Below are 20,093 nucleotides of genomic sequence, written 5' to 3' on the forward strand. Positions count from 1 at the left end.
AGAACTTAGTCGCCAAGTCTCTTAATCTACAATTAGACGCCACCTCCATGCCAATACCCACTGGACGCAGACGTCAGTTCAACGTCTAGTTTTGATTTACATTTGGTTGAGTTGTCAACTAACGTGAATTCAACCTGAAATCCACAAAACATTTCACCATGTCATTAGATTTAGGTTAAAAGTTGGGAAATGTCCTTAGGTCAATGACTTTTTTCAAATCCAATCAGTTTTCCACGTTGATTCAACGTCAACACATAGATTTTTTTGTTGTTGAAATTATGTGGAAACAACATTGATTCAACCCGTTTTTGCCCAGTGGGTAGGCTCTTTGGAAGGGTTGCCAGAATAAAAGTATTTATTGAGAGCAACCAACAAATATAAACGTTTGGAACTTGCTAAACAGCATTGGCACTTGGATTGGAACCAGGTGGTATGGACATATGAGACGAAAATAGAGGCCACGCACACCAACGGTGTGAAAGATGCATATGCAGAAAATTACCTCATACCCACTGTAAAATATGGTGATGGATCTTTGATGTTATGGGGCTGTTTGGCTTCCACTGGTCTTGGAGTCCTTGTTAAGGTCAACAGCATCATGAACTCTACCAAGTACCAGGGCATTTTAGCCAAAAACCTGGTTGCCTCTGCCAGGAAGCTGGAACTTGGCCACATGTGGATCTTCCAGCAAGACAATGACCCTAAACACACATCAAAATCCACAAAGAAATGGTTAATTGACCACAAAATTAACATTCAGTCTCAGGACTTGAATCCCATTGAAAACCTGTGATTGAATTGAAGAGGGCAGTCCATAACCACAGACTGAAGGATATCAAGGATCTGGAAATATTACGTATGGAGGAATGGTCTAAGATCCATCCCAATGTGTTCTCCAATCTCATAAAACATTCTAGAAAAAGGCTCATTGCCATTTTCCTTGCAGAGGGAGGGTGCACAAAGTATAGAAAATAGGGGTGGCAATAGTTTTGACCCCTATCTTTTTGAGAGAAAAAAGTATTACTTTTTTGGAGCATACAATATAGCTCAGTATTTGTATTATTTATTTTACACAGTCTTTTTTTTGCTCATCTTAATCAAGGGTGTCAATAGTTCTGGAGGTGACTGGAATTCCAAAGCAGATCTGGGTTCAAATAGTATTTGAAATCATTCAAATTCTTTGAGTGTTTGCTTAAGCCTGCCTGGAGTTCCAAATGGGCAGGGTTCACACATTTGGGACTATTTCATTAATTCTAATGCTCCAGGCAAGTTCAATCAAGAGCTTGAAAAGAGGCAGACCGACATCCCAGGCTACCAAAGCAGGAGTTGGGAGTTTTCTTCACATGTGAAGTAGCCTCTCCACTCCATCCAGTTTATGATTCCTTATTGATGTCACTTGTTAAATCCACTTCAATCAGTGTAGATGTCCCATGTAGTCCTGTGTAGCTTCGTTGGTAGAGCATGGCGCTACTATAACATTTAGTTTAAGAAAGCTGCATTCCTTTTTGTGCTCTGGCAAACATAGACTATATTTTGATTATTTTATTTGGTTAAAGTGGTTACAGGCATGGTAAGCCCATTCTGTTTTTAAGCCTCTGATAGATAAAACATGTAATGGGACAGTAGCAGTGAAGTGGACCATCGTAGCTGGCGAGAAACCCCGCATTACCTCTTAAGGCTACGTTTAAAGGCCCATTCCTTCGGGAAAAACATCAAAATGGCAGCGCCACCACATGGTTTGCTATAAATCTGATAGATGGAGAAATTTACAGCTGTAGCATCTTAATTTGATTACTCTTTTGTTGCTGAGAATTTTCCTGCAAAGCAGCAAATGCAAACTTGTAGTGTATTTGAGTTTTAAAAAGGCTTCTAAAGTTAGTGATTTGTATGAATGTATGAACCCCTACAAATTAATTATAATATACACTGAGTGTACAGAACATTACGAACACCTGCTCTTTCCATGACATAGACTGTCCAGGTGAATCCAGGTGAAAGCTATGAAGGGGAGGAGACAGGTTAAAGAAGGATTTTAAAGATTTGAGACAATTGAGACATGAATTGTGTATGTCTGACATTCAGAGGGTGAATGAGCAAGACAAAAGATTTAAGTGCCTTTGAACTCGGTATGGTAGTAGGTGCCAGGCACACCGGTTTGAGTGTGTGAAGAACTGCAGCGCTGCTGGGTTTTCCACACTCAACAGTTTCCTGTGTGTATCAAGAATGGTCCACCACCCAAAGGACATCCAGAGAACTTGACACAACTGTGGTAAGCAATGGAGTCAACATGGGCCAGCATCCCTGTGGAACACTTTCGACACCTTGTAGTCCATGCCCCGACGAATTGAGGCTGTTCTGAGGGCAAAAGGGGGTGCAACTCAATATTAGGATGGTGTTCCTAATGTTTTGTACACTCAGTGTACAGTATAATAAAATATACAATCCACATTTCTTGTTGCTGCAGGATTATTTTCCTGCTGTATCAAACTGGCTCAAATTAAGATCCTACATCTGTAACCACTCTCAAATGTATAGAAGGATCTATGGCGGCAAGGACTGACAATCCATGAGATCAACATTATCATTTTGTCTGGTCTGTCTCCTCTCATTCATTGAATGCTGAGATTGATGTGATGTCACAAACCTTCACTGTCCAGTCCTGTCACTCCTCTCTGTGCACATATTTCACCCCTGGAATTCACAGTTGTCACTTGTCAACATGAGTAGGGACAGCAAACAAGGGGGCGGGACAGTGGGTCAGATGAAGAGTGATAACATTTACATTACATTTTAGTCATTTAGCAGACGCTCTTATCCAGAGCGACTTACAGTTAGTGAATACATATATATATATATATTTTTTATACTGGCCCCCGTGGGAATCGAACCCACAACCCTGGCGTTGCAAACGCCATGCTCTATCAACTGAGCTACATCCCTGCCGGCCATTCCCTCCCCTACCCTGGACGACGCTGGGCCAATTGTGCGCCGCCCATGAGTCTCCCGGTCGCGGCCGGCTGCGACAGAGCCTGGAATCGAACCAGGATCTCTAGTGGCACAGTTAGCACTGCGATGCGGCGCCTTAGACCACTGCGCCACTCAGGAGACTGAACAGGAGAATAACAGTTCACTCCATCTCCCAATGATCCAATGAGCTATCATGTTACCCAATAAGTAGACACATATGAAAGAAGGCTCGCTCGCTCTGTTGGCTTTGCTTTGTGATTGCCGTATTACCGTATTATCATTCATATTTTATGAACTGGGAGACGTGTAACACATCCAAGGCCTAATTTAAATTGATAGCAGCCTCTAATATCTTAAATATTTTTTGGGATGTTTTAAAAATGCACAGGAAACTGGAGCCTTAAACAACAGCGAGGAGTTTTGATTTCTTTTTATTAACTGTTCTAAGCCAAAATGTCTGGAATTGAACTGTTTCTGTTGGGGTTTCTTTTTCCTTCACCTTCTCTGAGACTGAAGTTAAAACATGAATTTTCAGTCTTCAGAAATTACACATTGTGTTACCTTGCTCTGTGACTGTTTTATTCTCCCTCATCCTCACCCTGTTCGTCTCACTCTGGATGGAATTGGCAGTGAGCAGAGTGACTGAACAGACTGTTGGCTAGTTGGTTAAAACTCAATGTGAATTTACAGTAGAGGCAGCTGTCAATGACATACCAAGTCAGGATCAGGATCATATCAAAAGAGCATTTCATTGGCAGTAGTTATGAACACACACCCATCCCATAATTCACTTCTTTCAGCATCTGTTTATTCCTCAACGACTATTCTGTTTTTGTATCTGCCAATCACGTCTCTTCTCAGTGGAAGCAGACTCTCTTTGAACAGCACAACCTTCAAATAATAAGTCAGTCAGTCACTTGTGAACGTAAAATCATCAATGTCAAATAATGTTGAGTTAATATGGTGACGTATCATTTAAGAAATTGGGCTGCTCTGACAGATTTCACATCTCAGTTCAGAGGAGCTGTATCAGCCAGCCGGTCAGAGTTTTGGCGTTAGTGTTTGTGAGTTAGCAAGGGTTTCTACAGACTTATAATGTTACGAAATGGACTGCACTTCACTAAATACATCCTGGTCTGCCTGGCTGTACAGCCCTAAATACAGATGTATTATGACTAACTAACACAGTGTTTTATAGATAGGTTTGGCAGAGATACCCAGTGTAATATCTTCTCTTAAATCTCTTTTGTTATTTACATTTACAATATGTGGTGAATTTCAGAACCTCTTTTTCCTCCTTTCTGCCGTGATGAGAAGCGTTGAGACACACTTTAGAAAAGTTGGAAATCGTCCAATACCAAGGCTGTAAATGCACAAATATTTCTCTTGTTTTTCTTTTTCATAATGACATCATGGCATTATGTGAGTGCCATAGACAATGGCTTCTGGAGCGCAGAGGGAGAGGGATGGAAGAGGTTTGCGGGAATACCATCTGCAACGCTGTACTGTACTGTCCTGGGGCCGCGCAGTATCTCCCTGGCATGTTTGTGTCTTTCCTGTCTCTGCACCAGCCCTGAGTCCTGCGTCCTGCCCCTACCCTGTTCCACTCTGTGGGCTGAAAAATAAGTTGTGGGGTAATTTTGGCCGCTCAGAGGAAGTGGAGGCCTCCGGCTCAATGCAGGAAACAATTTAGGAGACTGCCAGCCAGCCAGCCAGCCAGCCAGCCAGCCTCCCTCCCTCCCTCCCTCCCTCCCTCCCTCCCTCCCTCCCTCCTCCCTTTTCCTCCCTCCTCCCAGCCTCCCAGCCTCCCTCCCTCCCTCCCTCCCTCCCTGCCTGCCTCCCTGCCAGCCTCCCTCCCTGCCCCCCTTCCTGCCTGCTTAGCCTGCCCTTAACACCATATTCAAGCCAGCACTGCTGAGTTTAGCTAACCAGTGACAGCTCTGTAAACACAAGCTGACTAAAAAAGAAAAGGTAGATATTGTAGGAGGGAGGTAGAGATGGGTGAGAGAGGGGGGGGTATAGGGAGAGAGAAAGAAAGAGGGAGAGAGGAGGGAGGAGAGAGAGGAGGAGCGAGAGAGAGAGAGGAGGAGGAGGAAGGAGAGAGAGAGGAGGAGGGAGAGAGCGAGGAAGAGAGAGAGAGGAGGAGGAAGGAGAGAGAGAGGAGGAGGGAGAGCGAGGAAGAGAGAGAGAGAGAGGAGGAGGAAGGAGATAGAGAGGAGGAAGGAGAGAGAGGAGGAGGAAGGAGAGAGAGGAGGAGGAAGGAGAGAGAGGAGGAGGAAGGAGAGAGGAGGAGGAAGGAGAGAGAGAGGAGGAGGAAGGAGAGAGAGAGGAGGAGGAAGGAGATAGAGAGGAGGAAGGAGAGAGAGGAGGAGGAAGGAGAGAGAGAGGAGGAAGGAGAGAGAGGAGGAGGAAGGAGAGAGAGGAGGAGGAAGGAGAGAGAGAGGAGTGATTTGTGCAGTAGCAGAGAGAGCAGAGATATAGACCAGACTGAGGACTTGATATTCTGAGAGAGGAGGGAGGGCTGCCCATGGACTAAGCCTAAGCATTGCTACTCACTGCAGCTAAGGTATTGTATAGCTCAGGGACTTTTCCTCCTCCACTAGCCAATAGAGAACCAGTACATGTCCCAGTGGGTTTCATGTTAGTGTGTTTCTGTGTTGACTGGAAACTCATGTTTTGTCTGCACTTAGTGTTTGTTGTCTTTGGGAGTGTCAGTCTGTTATGTTATTAGCCTAGTTAGTAGCAGAGAACTGGGATTGGAATGAGGATGATGAGTATTATTAAATCAGATTTCCTAATCTGATGGCTGTTTAGACTGTTGAGTGTTTCTTGCATCCTTAGGTGTGACAACCCAGAGCTCTGATCTGAGAAAAGCAGGGTTTGGTTATGTTTTCAATATACAGCAGCAGTTTGAAGTATTCAAATTGTGTGTGGGTCTTAACGGTGCCATGCTACTTAATGTGAATGGGTCTACAAACACTAGATCATCAATGATGTCACTCTCAGGGTTCCTCTGTTGTAAGGTCATGGTCAAAGGTCAAAGGTTATGACACCCCCTACAGACAGGTCATTTTCACTTAATGCATCAAGGAAAACCTTTTTACACATCCTCATTTCAGCATATTCTGACCTCTGTCGGAGAAGAGTCTTATTTCAGAGAAAATTGCCTCATTGTGTAATGATGTTAAGCTCACCCGAGTCTGTGAGGGTTTCTTTCAGTCTGAACAGAAGAAACGCACCCAGGCCATCATGGATGGACATGGACCAGCGCATGGAACTGAGGAGGCAGAGGCGTGAGCAGGTGCATCTAGAGCCAGAGAAGTGAGTGACCCGGTCTAAACTCACACACACACACACACACACACACACACACACACACACACACACACACACACACACACACACACACACACACACACACACACACACACACACACACACACACACACACACACACACACACACACACACACACACACACACACACACACACACACACAGTCTCCTGCGTAGTTCAGTGAATCCAGATGGAACAGTGGATGGGCTCTGAGGAATACATGGTACCTGCATGTTGTGCAGGAGGTCATGATCATTCTGTACATTCTTCAGATGTGTGTGATAGCGTTCATGTAGGAAATATTATGACCTTAGGTATGGCACTTTGTAATAGAACCAACACTGGTTGTTAATCAATCAATCAATAAATTGATCGATGTCACAAGGTGTTTGACAGTAAGTTATCAGCATACAGTACATGCCGGCGGATGTGAACGATGTGATATGGATCTAATATGGTGGATGAGACGTTCAGGACTGGAGCATTAAGCCCTCTGTCTCCTCTGAGCCCAGTAAGAGGTTTCTGATCTCTGTGCCAAACTCACCCATCTCACTTTGCATGCACTGGTAAACCTCAGGCAGTATTGGCACGCATGCACTGCAGGCACACACACAGGATAACTGGAGAACTGTTCCCAGACAGCTTTGGGCCCGTCTCCCATCCCCTCAGTCACAGGCTGGTTAGTTTCAGCAGTGTTGATCCTCGGCCAAACCTGACTGACTGACTGACTTAGTCCACACTAGATTCAATCCGATCGCCCCTTTTCGGCTATGCACCTTTTAAAGGTAATGTTTCTATTGCTTTGCTCCTTCATTAGAGAACAGGTTGACTGTGCTGGAAAAAGGGGTATGCGTTAGAGATGTAGGGGATACGTTTACTGTTGGCAGTGTGTGTGTGTATGAGAGAGAGAGAGAGAGAGAGAGAGAGAGCGAGAGCGAGAGCGAGAGAGAGAGAGAGAGAGAGAGAGAGAGATGTTAATATTTATTGTTTATTTCACTTTTGTTTACTATCTACTTCACTTGCTTTGGCAATGTTAACACACGTTTCCCATGCCAATAAAGCCCTTAAATTGAAATTGAATTGAATTGAAATTGAATTGAATTGAATTGAGAGAGAGAGAGAGAGAGAGAGAGAGAGAGAGAGAGAGAGAGAGAGAGAGAGAGAGAGAGAGAGAGAGAGAGAGAGAGAGAGAGAGAGAGAGAGAGAGAGAGAGAGAGAGAGAGAGAGAGAGAGAGAAAGTTGTAGCTTGGAATCGATGTCTTCAAAATCCCAGCCTCTCTGCAGGCAAAATAACAGATTAGTCACATAATTCAGTCTGTCTTTATAGTTGAGAACAAAGTTGATTCAAAACATATCCAGAAGAGAACAAAATGTGTTCGCTTAGGGTCCCCAAAAGGCTAGGGCCGGCCCTGATGCCAGCATCTGGTGGTCACTTTATAGGTCACTCTCTGTGAGAAGTTGTCACTTTATAGGTCACTCTCTGTGAGAAGTTGTCACTTTATAAGTCACTCTCTGTGAGAAGTTGTCACTTTATAGGTCACTCTCTGTGAGAAGTTGTCACTTTATAGGTCACTCTCTGTGAGAAGTTGTCACTTTATAGGTCACTCTCTGTGAGAAGTTGTCACTTTATAGGTCACTCTCTGTGAGAGGTGGTCACTTTATAGGTCACTCTCTGTGAGAAGTTGTCACTTTATAGGTCACTCTCTGTGAGAAGTTGTCACTTTATAGGTCACTCTCTGTGAGAAGTTGTCACTTTATAGGTCACTCTCTGTGAGAAGTTGTCACTTTATAGGTCACTCTCTGTGAGAAGTTGTCACTTTATAAGTCACTCTCTGTGAGAAGTTGTCACTTTATAAGTCACTCTCTGTGAGAAGTTGTCACTTTATAGGTCACTCTCTGTGAGAAGTTGTCACTTTATAGGTCACTCTCTGTGAGAAGTTGTCACTTTATAGGTCACGTCTGTCAGTGGTAGAAAAGTTACCCAGTTATCATGCTTGAGTAAAAGTAAAGATACCTTAATAGAAAATGACTCAAGTTAAAGTGGAAGTTACCCAGTAAAATACTACTTGAGTAAAAGTTTTAAAGTATCTGGTTTTAAATGTACTTAAGTATGGTGGTGGAAAAGGTACACAATTATCGCACTTGAATAAAAGTAAATGCTATACATCAAATTCCTTATATCAAGCCAACCAGACGGCACAATTTTCTTGTTTTTTAATTTATGGAATGCAAGGGACACACTCCAACACTCAGACATAATTTACAAACGCAGTATTTGTGCTTAGTGAGTCCGTCAGATCAGCGGCAGTAGGGATAACAATGCGTTATATTGCACGCACGCAAGCACATTCTTGTGGTTCCCATCCCGCTCTTCTCCACAACATCTGTAAATCATTGTGTGTGTGTGTGTGTGTGTGTGTGTGAGTGTGAGAGAGCAGGGTGAAATAATACCCATCCTCTATCAATGGGCCATTTCAAGCTCTCTGCCCGCCTCATAAACCCTGGGAAGACACGGCATGGCACGCTCTGTGGCCAACTGATTGGCTCAAACGCATTAAGAAGGAAAGAAATTCCACAAATTAAAGTTTTAAGAAGGCACACTTGTTAATTGAAATGCATTCCAGGTGACTACCTCATGAAGCTGGTTGAGAGAATGACCTCATGAAGCTGGTTGAGAGAATGCCAAGCGTGTGCAAAGCTGTCATCAAGGCAAAGGGTGGCTATTTGAAGAATCTAAAATCTAAAATATATTTTGATTTGTTTAACACTTTTTTGGTTACTATATGATTCCATATGTGTTACTTCATAGTTTTGATGTCTTCACAATTATTTTACAATGTAGAAAATAGTACAAATAAAGAAAACCCCTTGAATGTGTAGGTGTTCGAAAACTTTTGACCGGTAGTGTACAGTTGTGGTCAAAAGTTTTGAGAATGACACAAATATTAATTTTCACAAAGTATGCTGCCTCAGTTTTTATGATGGCAATTGGCATATACTCCAGAATGTTATGAAGAGTGATCAGATGAATTGCAATTAATTGCAAAGTCCCTCTTTGCCATGAAAATGAACTTAATCCCCAAAAAACATTTCCACTGCATTTCAGCCCTGCCACAAAAGGACCAGCTGACATCATGTCAGTGATTCTCTCGTTAACACAGGTGAGAGTGTTGACGAGGACATGGCTGGAGATCACTCTGACATGCTGATTGAGTTAGAATAACAGACTGGAAGCTTTAAAAGGAGGGTGGTGCTTGAAATCATTGTTCTTCCTCTGTTAACCATGGTTACCTGCAAGGAAACACGTGCTGTCATCATTGCTTTGCACAAAAAGGGCTTCACAGGCAAGGATATTGCTGCTAGTAAGATTGCACCTAAATCAACCATTTATCGGATCATCAAGAACTTCAAGGAGAGAGGTTCAATTGTTGTGAAGAAGGCGTCAGGGCACCCAGGAAAGTCCAGCAAGCGCCAGGACCGTCTCCTAAAGGACCGTCTCCTAAAGTTGATTCAGCTGCGGGATCGGGGCACCACCAGTGCAGAGCTTGCTCAGGAATGGCAGCAGGCAGGTGTGAGTGCATCTGCACGCACAGTGAGGCAAAGACTTTTGGAGGATGGCCTTGTGTCAAGAAGGGCAGCGAGGAAGCCACTTCTCTCCAGGAAAAACATCAGGGACAGACTGATATTCTGCAAAAGGTACAGGGATTGGACTGCTGAGCACTGGGGTAAAGTCATTTTCTCAGATGAATCCCCTTTCCGGTTGTTTGGGGCATCCGGAAAAAAGCTTGTCCGGAGAAGACAAGGTGTGCGCTACCATCAGTCCTGTGTCATGCCAACAGTAAAGCATCCTGAGACCATTCATGTGTGGGGTTGCTTTTCAGCCAAGGGAGTGGGCTCACTCACAATTTTGCCTAAGAACACAGCCATGAATAAAGAATGCTACCAACACATCCTCCGAGAGCAACTTCTCCCAACCATCCAAGAACAGTTTGGTGGCGAACAAGTGATAACTAAGTGGCTCGGGGAACAAAACATCAACATTTTGGGTCCATGGCCAGGAAACTCCCCAGACCTTAATCCCATTGAGAACTTGTGGTCAATCCTCAAGAGGCGGGTGGACAAACAAAACCCCACAAATTCTGACAAACTCCAAGCATTGATTATGCAAGAATGGGCTGCCATCAGTAAGGACGTGGCCCAGAAGTTAATTGACAGCATGCCAGGGCGGATTGCAGAGGTCTTGAAAAAGAAGGGTCAACACTGCAAATATTGACTCTTTGCATAAACTTAATGTAATTGTCAATAAAAACCTTTGACACTTATGGAATGCTTGTAATTATACTTCACCATAGTAACATCTGACAAAAATATCAAAAAACACTGAAGCAGCAAACTTTGTGAAGACCAATACTTCACAATACTAATATCAACACTTTGACCACGACTGTATGCTAGTGAGGGAGGATGAAGGGGGAGAGAGGGAGGAGGGAGAGGGAGGAGGAAGAGGGAGGAGGAAGAGGGAGAGAGGGAGGAGGAAGAGGGAGAGAGGGAGGAGGAAGGGAGAGAGAGAGGAGGAAGGGAGAGAGAGAGGAGGAAGAGGGAAAGAGGGAGGAAGAAGAGTAGAAGAAGGTAAAAGGAGAAAGAGTGAGTTAATAAAGAGAACAAGATTGTCTTTAAATCTTTACAGTTCTCTCTCACTTTCTCCCTCCCCCTCTATCTTCCTCTCTCACTTTTATTTTTCTTTCTGTAGGGATACTGAGGGGGTCGCTCTCTCTGGGGGGTTTCTTTCTCTCTCTCTTTCTCTCTCTCTCTATCTCGCTCACACACAGACCAGTGTGTGTGATCTAACCTCCCTCCAGTATTGCAGGAAGTACCCATCCATCCATCGTACCTGTAATTGTTCTGGAGGTCAGATCACTGGGAGACGGTATGTGGTTTGTGTGGGAGGAAATAGGATCAAGTCCCTGGAGGACCAAGTGTTTGACTGACAAGAATGATAATTAATATTTTAATAGTTTGTGAGACCGGACCTTGTACCTTTGTCTAAAGGATCACTGCATATTCCTCTAGTCCTTTAGCATAGTGACAGACATCCAGGCATGTTCTTTATGAATGTGTGCATAGGGTCTTGGACAGCTCTTTATGTCTGTATATGATGACTAATGACTTTATGTACTCTCTTAATGACTTATATAAATTATATACATGACTTTATGTACTCTTTATAATCACACTTTGGGACATAAGGATCAGGCCATATCTACATGGCAAATGTAGTGTTGTGTAAAGAATGGAGATGGGATGAATGTTTGGTTGTTAAGCCTTGGTTACCCCTCAGAGTGTAAGGATTGTTTGTGAGGCTTAAGACCCCAATAAATGCCCTCCTGTAAAACTCAATTTCTTACAATTTATATGTAAACAACTTTGAACGATTGTTTGTTATTAATAGGAATCATAATGGTGCACAATAGACAGTTGGCCTATATCATTCATTGGTATGGCAGTAATAATTGTAGGCAAAAGGCCTACATCCCCTGTGGCACAGTGGTCTAAGGCACTGCATCTCAGGGCTTGAAGCGTCACTACAGACCCCCTGGTTCGACTCCAGGCTGTATCACAATCGGCCGTGATTGGGAGTCCCATAGGGCGGTGCACAATTGGCCCAGCGTCATCCGGGTTTGGCCGGTGTAGGCCGTCATTGTAAATAAGAATTTGTTCTTAACTGACTTGCCTAGTTAAAAAAAAAAAAAAAAAAAAAAAAAATCCCCATTAATGAATCCCCATAACTGTATGTCTTGGTGTGGTTTCAGGGGCTTCAGCACAACAGATGATGATGAGGAGGCGGCTCAACAGCGGAGGAGAAAGGCTTGTGAAGAGAGGATGAAAAAGACAGAGATGGAGGAGTCCAGCAGCAGCACCGTGACAATAGAGGTCAACAACACTCACAGGTACGCAACACAGGACAACCACAGTGGGGACAAATCCTTGAAAACAGAAATAGATATGTCTTCTACAAATTCAGGTAGAACCTCCCCATTCACTCCACTTGTTTTCTCCCTCCTGAACAAGACCCCGATCTATAGAAAGATCCCATCTGAGAGGTGGTTTCTTCAGATCTCTTGGTCTTTGATACCTCTTTGCTTTATCTTGGCCAGATCGCAGTTGTAAATGAGAACTTGTTCTCAATTGGCTTACCTGGTTAAATAAAGGTGAAATATATATATTAATTTTTAGATACCCCCTACAGATACAAAATGACAATCAAACACTCTTAGAAAAAGGTTCTACATAGAACCATAAAGGGTCGTAATGCTTGTCTCTGTAGAAGAACCCCTTATGGTTCCAGGTAGAACCTTTTCCACACATCAAATAACCTATTTAGAACCCTTGCTTACATAGAGATGGTTCCAAAGAACACGGTTATATGTAGAACCCTTTCCCTGTTTGTTTCTGTGTTAATCCACAGCTGCTAGTGACTGGTGTGTTCTCTCCTGACCACAGTGGGACAGAGACAGAGTCCTCCTCCTCCAGTGTGGAGGTGAGCTCCTCAGGAGGAGGTGAAGGAGGTGAGGAGGATGCAGTACTCCTGGACCGCCTGGCCAAGCGGGAGGAGCGCAGACAGAAGAGGTTGAAGGAAGCACTGGATAGACAGAAGAAGTTCGACCCTACCATCACCGACAGCAATGAGAGGACACCTCCTCTAGTGGGTGCCACCGAGACACAGACGAGGAGAAGGAGGAGAAACCAGCCCAGGAGGAGGTGACCACAAACTCCTGGAGTAGAGAGGAGGAGGAGAAGGAGGATGTGAAAGAAGCACCCACAAAGGAGGAAAAGCCTGAAACCATGGCACAGAAAGCTGAGGAGGTGGAGGGTAAGAAAGAGGTAGAGTATGACTTCCTACTTTGACATGAGTGAGCACAATTGTTGGACGGGGGTGGTATTGTATTTACAGAAAGTTGTATTGACACAAAATCTATTTTATCTCATAGGAAGAGGTTGAGGAAACGCAAATAGTACCAGGAAAATGTATTGAATTTGTTGTACCCGCTACAACACTACAAGAGTGCGGGTTTGAAATATCCATTATGCCCAAGATGGAGATAGAAAAGAAAGCCGTTGAAGATATATCTAAGAAAGAAGAGGAAGAAAAACAGAAGAAAGAGATGGAAGAAAAAGAGGCTACAGAAAAAGCTGCAAAACTCAAGAAAGAAGAAGAAGAGAAAGCTAAAACATCTAAGCAAGCAGAGGAAAAGCAGAAAGCAGAGGTATCGGTGTGACTTTTAGGGTGATTGCTTCCATTCAAAATCCTGGATAACTCCAATGTTCCTCATTAGTTTCTTATAGCACATACAGTGCATTCAGAAAGTATTCAGACCCCTTGACTTATTCCACATTTATTTAGGTTACAGCCTTATTCTAAAATAGATTAAATCGTTTTTCTCCCCTCATCAATCTACACACAATACCCCATAATGACAGAGCAAAAACAGGTTTTTGTTGTACAAAAAATAAATACAAAAACGAAAATATCACATTTACATAAGTATTCAGACCATTTACTCAGTACTTTGTTGAAGCCCCTTTGGCAGCGATTACAGCCTCGAGTCTTCTTGGGTATGACGCTACAAGCTTGGCACACCTGTATTTGGGGAGTTTCTCCCATTCTTCTCTGCAGATCCTCTCAAGCTCTGTCAGGTTGGATGGGGAGCGTTGCTGCATAGCTATTTTCAGGTCTCTCCAGAGATGTTAGATCGGGTTCAAGTCCGGGCTCTGGCTGGGCCACTCAAGGACATTCAGAGACTTGTCCCAAAGCCAATCCTGCGTTGTCTTGGCTGTGTGCTTAGGGTCGTTGTCCTGTCGGAATGTGAACCTTTGACCCAGTCTGAGGTCCTGAGCGCTCTGGAGCAGGTTTTCATCAAGGATCTCTCTGTACTTTGCTCCGTTCATCTTTCCCTCGATCCTGACTAGTCTCCCAGTCCCTGCCGCTGAAAAACATCCCCACAGCATGATGCTGCCACCACCATGCTTCACCGTAGGGATGGTGCCAGGTTTCCTCCAGACGTGACGCTTGGCATTCAGGCCAAAGAGTTCAATCTTGGTTTCATCAGACCAGAGAATCTTGTTTCTCATGGTCTGAGAGTCTTTAGGTGCCTTTTGGCAAACTCCAAGCGTGCTGTCATGTGCCTTTTACTGAGGAGTGGATTCCGTCTGGCCACTCTACCATAAAGGCCTGATTGGTGGAGTGCTGCAGAGATGATTTTCCTTCTGGAAGGTTCTCCCATCTCCACAGAGGAGCTCTGGAGCTCTGTTAGAGTGACCATTGGGTTCTTGGTCACCTCCCTGACCAAGGCACTTATCCCCCGATTGCTCAGTTTGGCCGGGTGGCCAGCTCTAGGAAGAGTCTTGGTGGTTTCAAACTTCTTCCATTTAAGAATGATGGAGGCCACTGTGTTCTTGGGGACCTTCAATGCTGCAGAAATGTTTTTGTACCCTTCCCCAGACCTGTGCCTCGACACAATCCTGTCTCGGAGCTCTACGGATAATTCCTTTGACCTCATGGCTTGGTTTTTGCTCTGACATGCACTGTCAACTGTGGGACCTTATATAGACAGGTGTGTGCCTTTCCAAATCATGGTCCAATCAATTGAATTTACCACAGCTGGACTCAAATCAAGTTGTAAAAACATCTCAAGGATGATCAATGGAAACAGGATGCACCTGAGCTCAATTTCGAGTCCCATAGCAAAGGGTCTGAATACTTATGTAAATAAGGTATTTCTGTTATGTTTTTTTCAAAAAAACTGTTTTTGCTTGGGGTGTTTTGTGTAGATTGGTGAGGAAAATATTTAATCCATTTTAGAATAAGGCTGTAACGTAACAGAATGTGGAAACGGTCAAGGGGTCTGAATGCTTTCAGAATGCACTATACATGTACTGTATGCACAGTAAGCTATGCTCAACAACACATTTCTAATCAAGATGTTTCAATGACACATGTAGACGATTTATTTGTGTTATCCAGGTTTTTCTCCGTTTTATGTCTTCGCTGTTTGGGGCAGATGATTGCATCCCGCTGGGCACAAACGTCAGTTAAACGTCTGGTTTTTATGTACATTTGGTTGAGTTGAGTCAACTAATGTGAATTCAACGTGAAATCAACAAAACATTTCACCATGTCATTCGATTTAGTTAAAAAGTTGAGTGACAAAAATATGAAATGCCCTTACGTTGATGACTTTTTGCAAATCCAGTTAGTTTCCCATGTTGATTCAGCGTCATCACATAGATTTTATGGGTAGAATTTACATGGAAACAGCATCGATTCAATTGGTTTTTGCCCAGTAGGATCTTCCATATCCACATTATTCCATGCGTCAAGTCGTGGTCACAGATTACAGAGTGGTCACAGTGTGTTGCTTTGCATCATTGATAATTGGGGCAGTTGTTTCCTAGCCTGGTCCCAGATCAGATTATGCTGTTTTACAAACTCCTATGGTCATTGTCATGTAAAAAGTTTGGCATAACCACAACCATAGGAATTAACTACTGTATACAACACAAACAGATCTGGGACCAGGCTAGTTGTGTCCTCCTGGTTATGTCACAGTGTTGTCACAGTGTTGTCAGAGTGTGTGTTTGGTCTGCATCAACGTACCTCTGCATTGCTCTCACCTTGCAGGCTGAAGTGGAACCGCACATGGAGCGAAATGCTCCATGTGGAGCTAAATGATAAAAACATGTTTTCAGCCTGTTTCAGACTATTTTGCCTTGCTTCTACCGTCTGCATATGTACTGTAGATAGATGCCAGTTGTTTGACTCCTCCTCCTTTTTTCTCCTTTGTTCCGGCCCACCAAGGAGAAGTTGAAAAAGCGGGTAAGATCAAACATGAATTTGGAGTCAAATAGACCTTCACATGCATATTTTTGTATTTTCTAAATCATAGAAAATCATAGGAAATGGGCATATTATTATTTTTTTGTTGTCATTATTGGACGTTTGATGCAGGAGGCTGAGAAAGTGGAGGTGGAGATACCGAAGCTAAGATCAGTCAAGAAAGACGAGGTGAGTCTATCTCTCTCTATCATACTCTGTCCATCCGACAAACGAGTTGTCTTGTTGTACTACCACTTTGAAACAGTGGTCCATCACTAATCCATTGGGATCTCTTTGCTTTCCATTGGTCTATCAGATCCATTGGTCTATCAGATCCATTGGTCTATCAGATCCATTGGTCTAGCACATCCATTGATCTATATATCCTCAAAAAATCAGATCCTCAAAAAATTCTACAGCTGCACCATCGAGAGCATCCTGACTGGTTGCATCACCGCCTGGTATGGCAACTGCTTGGCCTCTGACCGCAAGGCACTACAGAGGGTAGTGCGTACGGCCCAGTACATCACTGGGGCAAAGCTCCCTGCCATCCAGGACCTCTATACCAGGCGGTGTCAGAGGAAGGCCCTCAAAATTGTCAAAGACTCCAGCCACCCTAGTCATAGACTGTTCTCTCTGCTACCGCACGGCAAGCGGTACCGGAGTGCCAAGTCTAGGTCCAAAGACTTCTCAACAGCTTCTACCCCCAAGCCATAAGACTCCTGAACAGCTAATCATGGCTACCCGAATATTTGCACTGCCCCCCACCCATCCTTTTACGCTGCTGCTACTCTGTTAAGTATTTATGCATAGTCACTTTAACTCTACCCACATGTACATATTACCTCAACTACCTCAACTACCGGTGCCCCCCGCACATTGACTATGCAACGGTACCCCCCTGTATATATAGCCTCCCTACTGTCACTTTATTTTACTGTATATATAGCCTCCCTACTGTCACTTTATTTTACTTCTGCTCTTTTTTTCTCAACACTTTTTTGTTGTTGTTTTATTCTTACTTTTTTTGTTTAAAATAAATGCACTGTTGGTTAAGGGCTGTAAGTAAGCATTTCACTGTAATGTCTGCACCTGTTGTATTCGGCGCATGTGACCAATAAAATTTGATTTGATTTGATTTGATTTGATATCACTGATTTCTGATGAACAGAAGGAGTCCACCCCCTCCAAGCAGAAGAACGGAGGTGTGTCTCGCTCCACCGAGGCGGAGGACCAGGAGCGTCTGGAGGAGGAGAGGAAGCTGGAGGAGCTGAAGCATCGTCGTGACGAGGCAGACAGCGAGGAGTTTGAGAAGATGAAGCAGAAACAGCAGGAGGCTGAGGCTGAGCTGGAGGAACTGAAGAAGAAGAGGCAGGGGAGGAAGAAGATCATAGAGGAGGAGGAGAAGCAGAGGAAGGCAGAGCTGGCAGAGAAAAAGGCCATAGAGCAGGTGGGACGGACGACGAGGAGGGGGGACAGACAGACAGACAGACAGACAGACAGACAGACAGACAGACAGACAGACAGACAGACAGACAGACAGGGATCCAGTTGAAACAGAAGCGAAATGCTCCATGTGGAGCTAAATGATAAAAACATGTTTTCAGCCTGTTTCAGACTACTTTGTTCCATTTCTTGCCTAGTGAACGACTCTAACCCTAACCCTAGCTTCATGTCCACATCCCAGTTCAACCCTAACCCTAGCCTCAACCACAACCTTAACCCTAACCCTAGCTTCATGTCCATATCCCGGTTCAACCTTAACCCTAGCTTCAACCACAACCCCAACCCTAGCCTCAACTACAACCCCAACCCTAGCCTCAACTACAACCCCAACCCTAGCCTCAACTACAACCCCAACCCTAGCCTCAACTACAACCCCAACCCTAGACTCAACTACAATCCTAACCCTAACCCTCAACTACAACCCCAACCCTAGACTCAACTACAATCCTAACCCTCAACTACAACCCCAACCCTGGCCTCAACTACAACCCCAACCCTAGCCTCAACTACAACCCCAACCCTAGACTCAACTACAACCCCAACCCTAGACTCAACTACAACCCCAACCCTAGCCTCAACTACAACCCCAACCCTAGACTCAACTACAATCCTAACCCTCAACTACAATCCTAACCCTCAACTACAACCCTAACCCTAGCCTCAACTAGAACCATAACCCTAAACCTCAACCCTCATGATAACAATAACAACTCAATGGTCCATTGCTGTGGTTTTTACAGGAGGAGAGGAAGAGGTTGAAGGAAGAGATTAGAGCAAAGAAGAAAAGAGGCTGCAGAGAAGAAGAAACAGATAGAGGAATCAGCCGACGAAGACAAGAAACCCTTCACATTGGGCGTAACGCCCAGGGGCAAGGTGAGGCGCTACAGCCTACCGTATGATGATGTCATTACAGTAACGGAGAGTATTGGGAAAATGCAAATGACACCTTGGGTTTATTTTGTGATGCATGGCAGATATTGAGATGCAACGTGTTCCTGCAAAGCAATACAATGCCTTGAGTAAAGCTCCATAGAATAATTGAATACTAACATGACAAATGAAATCAAATCAAATTTTATTTGACACATGCGCCGAATACAACAGGTGTAGACATTACAGTGAAATGCTTACTTACAAGCCCTTAACCAACAATGCAAAGTAAAAAAAATAAAAAAAAGTGTTAAGCAAAAAAAATAAAAGCAAATAACTAAAGAGCAGCAGTAAAATAAAATAACAGTAGGGAGGCTATATACAGGGGGTACCGGTACATAGTCAATGTGCGGGGGCACCGGTTAGTCGAGGTAATTGAGGTAATATGTACATGTGGGTAGAGTTAAAGTGACTATGCATAAATAATAAACAGAGTAGCAGCAGAGAGAGAGAGATAGAGAGAGAGGGAGAGAGAGAGGAGAGAGAGAGAGAGATAGAGAGAGAGGGAGAGAGAGAGGAGAGAGAGAGAGAGATAGAGAGAGAGGGAGAGAGAGAGAGAGAGAGAGAGAGAGAGAGAGAGAGAGAGAGAGAGAGAGAGAGAGAGAGAGATAGAGAGAGAGGGAGAGAGAGAGGAGAGAGAGAGAGAGAGAGAGAGAGAGAGAGAGAGAGAGAGAGAGAGAGAGAGCTTTGTGCGTCTCAACATGTAAACACGGTTAAGCCAAATAGATATGCATCAGCTGTGTGTTGTATCATGTGTATTTACAAGTTTAATCAAGGTATTCTACTCTCTGTGTTTTTAGATTGGGGAGAGGGCAGAATTCTTAAACCAGAGAGCACAGAAAGGGTGAGCATTCCTTGCCTTTTATTTCTAGTGTTGAATCATGTAAACCTCCAGTATACTGCATCATACTCATGTTTCCTGTGTTCTACAGCTGTACTCATGCTTCCTGTGTTCTACATTCTACAGCTGTACTCATGTTTCCTGTGTTCTACAGCTGTACTCATGCTTCCTGTGTCCTACATCCTACAGCTGTACTCATGTTTCCTGTGTTCTACAGCTGTACTCATGTTTCCTGTGTTCTACATCCTACAGCTGTACTCATGTTTCCTGTGTTCTACAGCTGTACTCATGTTTCCTGTGTTCTACATCCTACAGCTGTATTCATGTTTCCTGTGTTCTCAAATCAAATCAAATCAAATCAAATTTTATTGGTCACATGCGCCGAATACAACAGGTGCAGACATTACAGTGAAATGCTTACTTACAGCCCTTAACCAACAGTGCATTTATTTTAAACAAAAAAGTAAGAATAAAACAACAACAAAAAAGTGTTGAGAAAAAAAGAGCAGAAGTAAAATAAAGTGACAGTAGGGAGGCTATATATACAGTAAAATAAAGTGACAGTAGGGAGGCTATATATACAGGGGGGTACCGTTGCATAGTCAATGTGCGGGGGCACCGGCTAGTTGAGGTAGTTG

The 20,093-nt window shown here is 43.9% G+C and overlaps 1 protein-coding gene across 1 annotated transcript in view; it reads left to right on the plus strand.

The window, feature by feature from the left end:
* The first annotated feature begins 6,226 nt into the window (after positions 1-6,226).
* The window catches only part of LOC121531483 (non-muscle caldesmon-like), a 30,837-nt gene continuing 16,970 nt past the window's right edge, over positions 6,227-20,093 (plus strand). Inside the window, exons 1-10 of the mRNA XM_041836721.2 lie at positions 6,227-6,288; positions 12,115-12,252; positions 12,806-13,063; positions 13,157-13,175; positions 13,399-13,569; positions 16,161-16,178; positions 16,311-16,367; positions 17,350-17,628; positions 18,450-18,557; positions 19,415-19,458. Of these exons, the coding sequence (XP_041692655.2) occupies positions 6,227-6,288; positions 12,115-12,252; positions 12,806-13,063; positions 13,157-13,175; positions 13,399-13,569; positions 16,161-16,178; positions 16,311-16,367; positions 17,350-17,628; positions 18,450-18,557; positions 19,415-19,458 (1,154 nt within the window). The remainder of the gene's footprint in view (positions 6,289-12,114; positions 12,253-12,805; positions 13,064-13,156; positions 13,176-13,398; positions 13,570-16,160; positions 16,179-16,310; positions 16,368-17,349; positions 17,629-18,449; positions 18,558-19,414; positions 19,459-20,093) is intronic.

The sequence above is a fragment of the Coregonus clupeaformis genome, chromosome 19 (assembly GCF_020615455.1).
Source record: "Coregonus clupeaformis isolate EN_2021a chromosome 19, ASM2061545v1, whole genome shotgun sequence".
Lineage (NCBI taxonomy): Eukaryota > Metazoa > Chordata > Actinopteri > Salmoniformes > Salmonidae > Coregonus > Coregonus clupeaformis.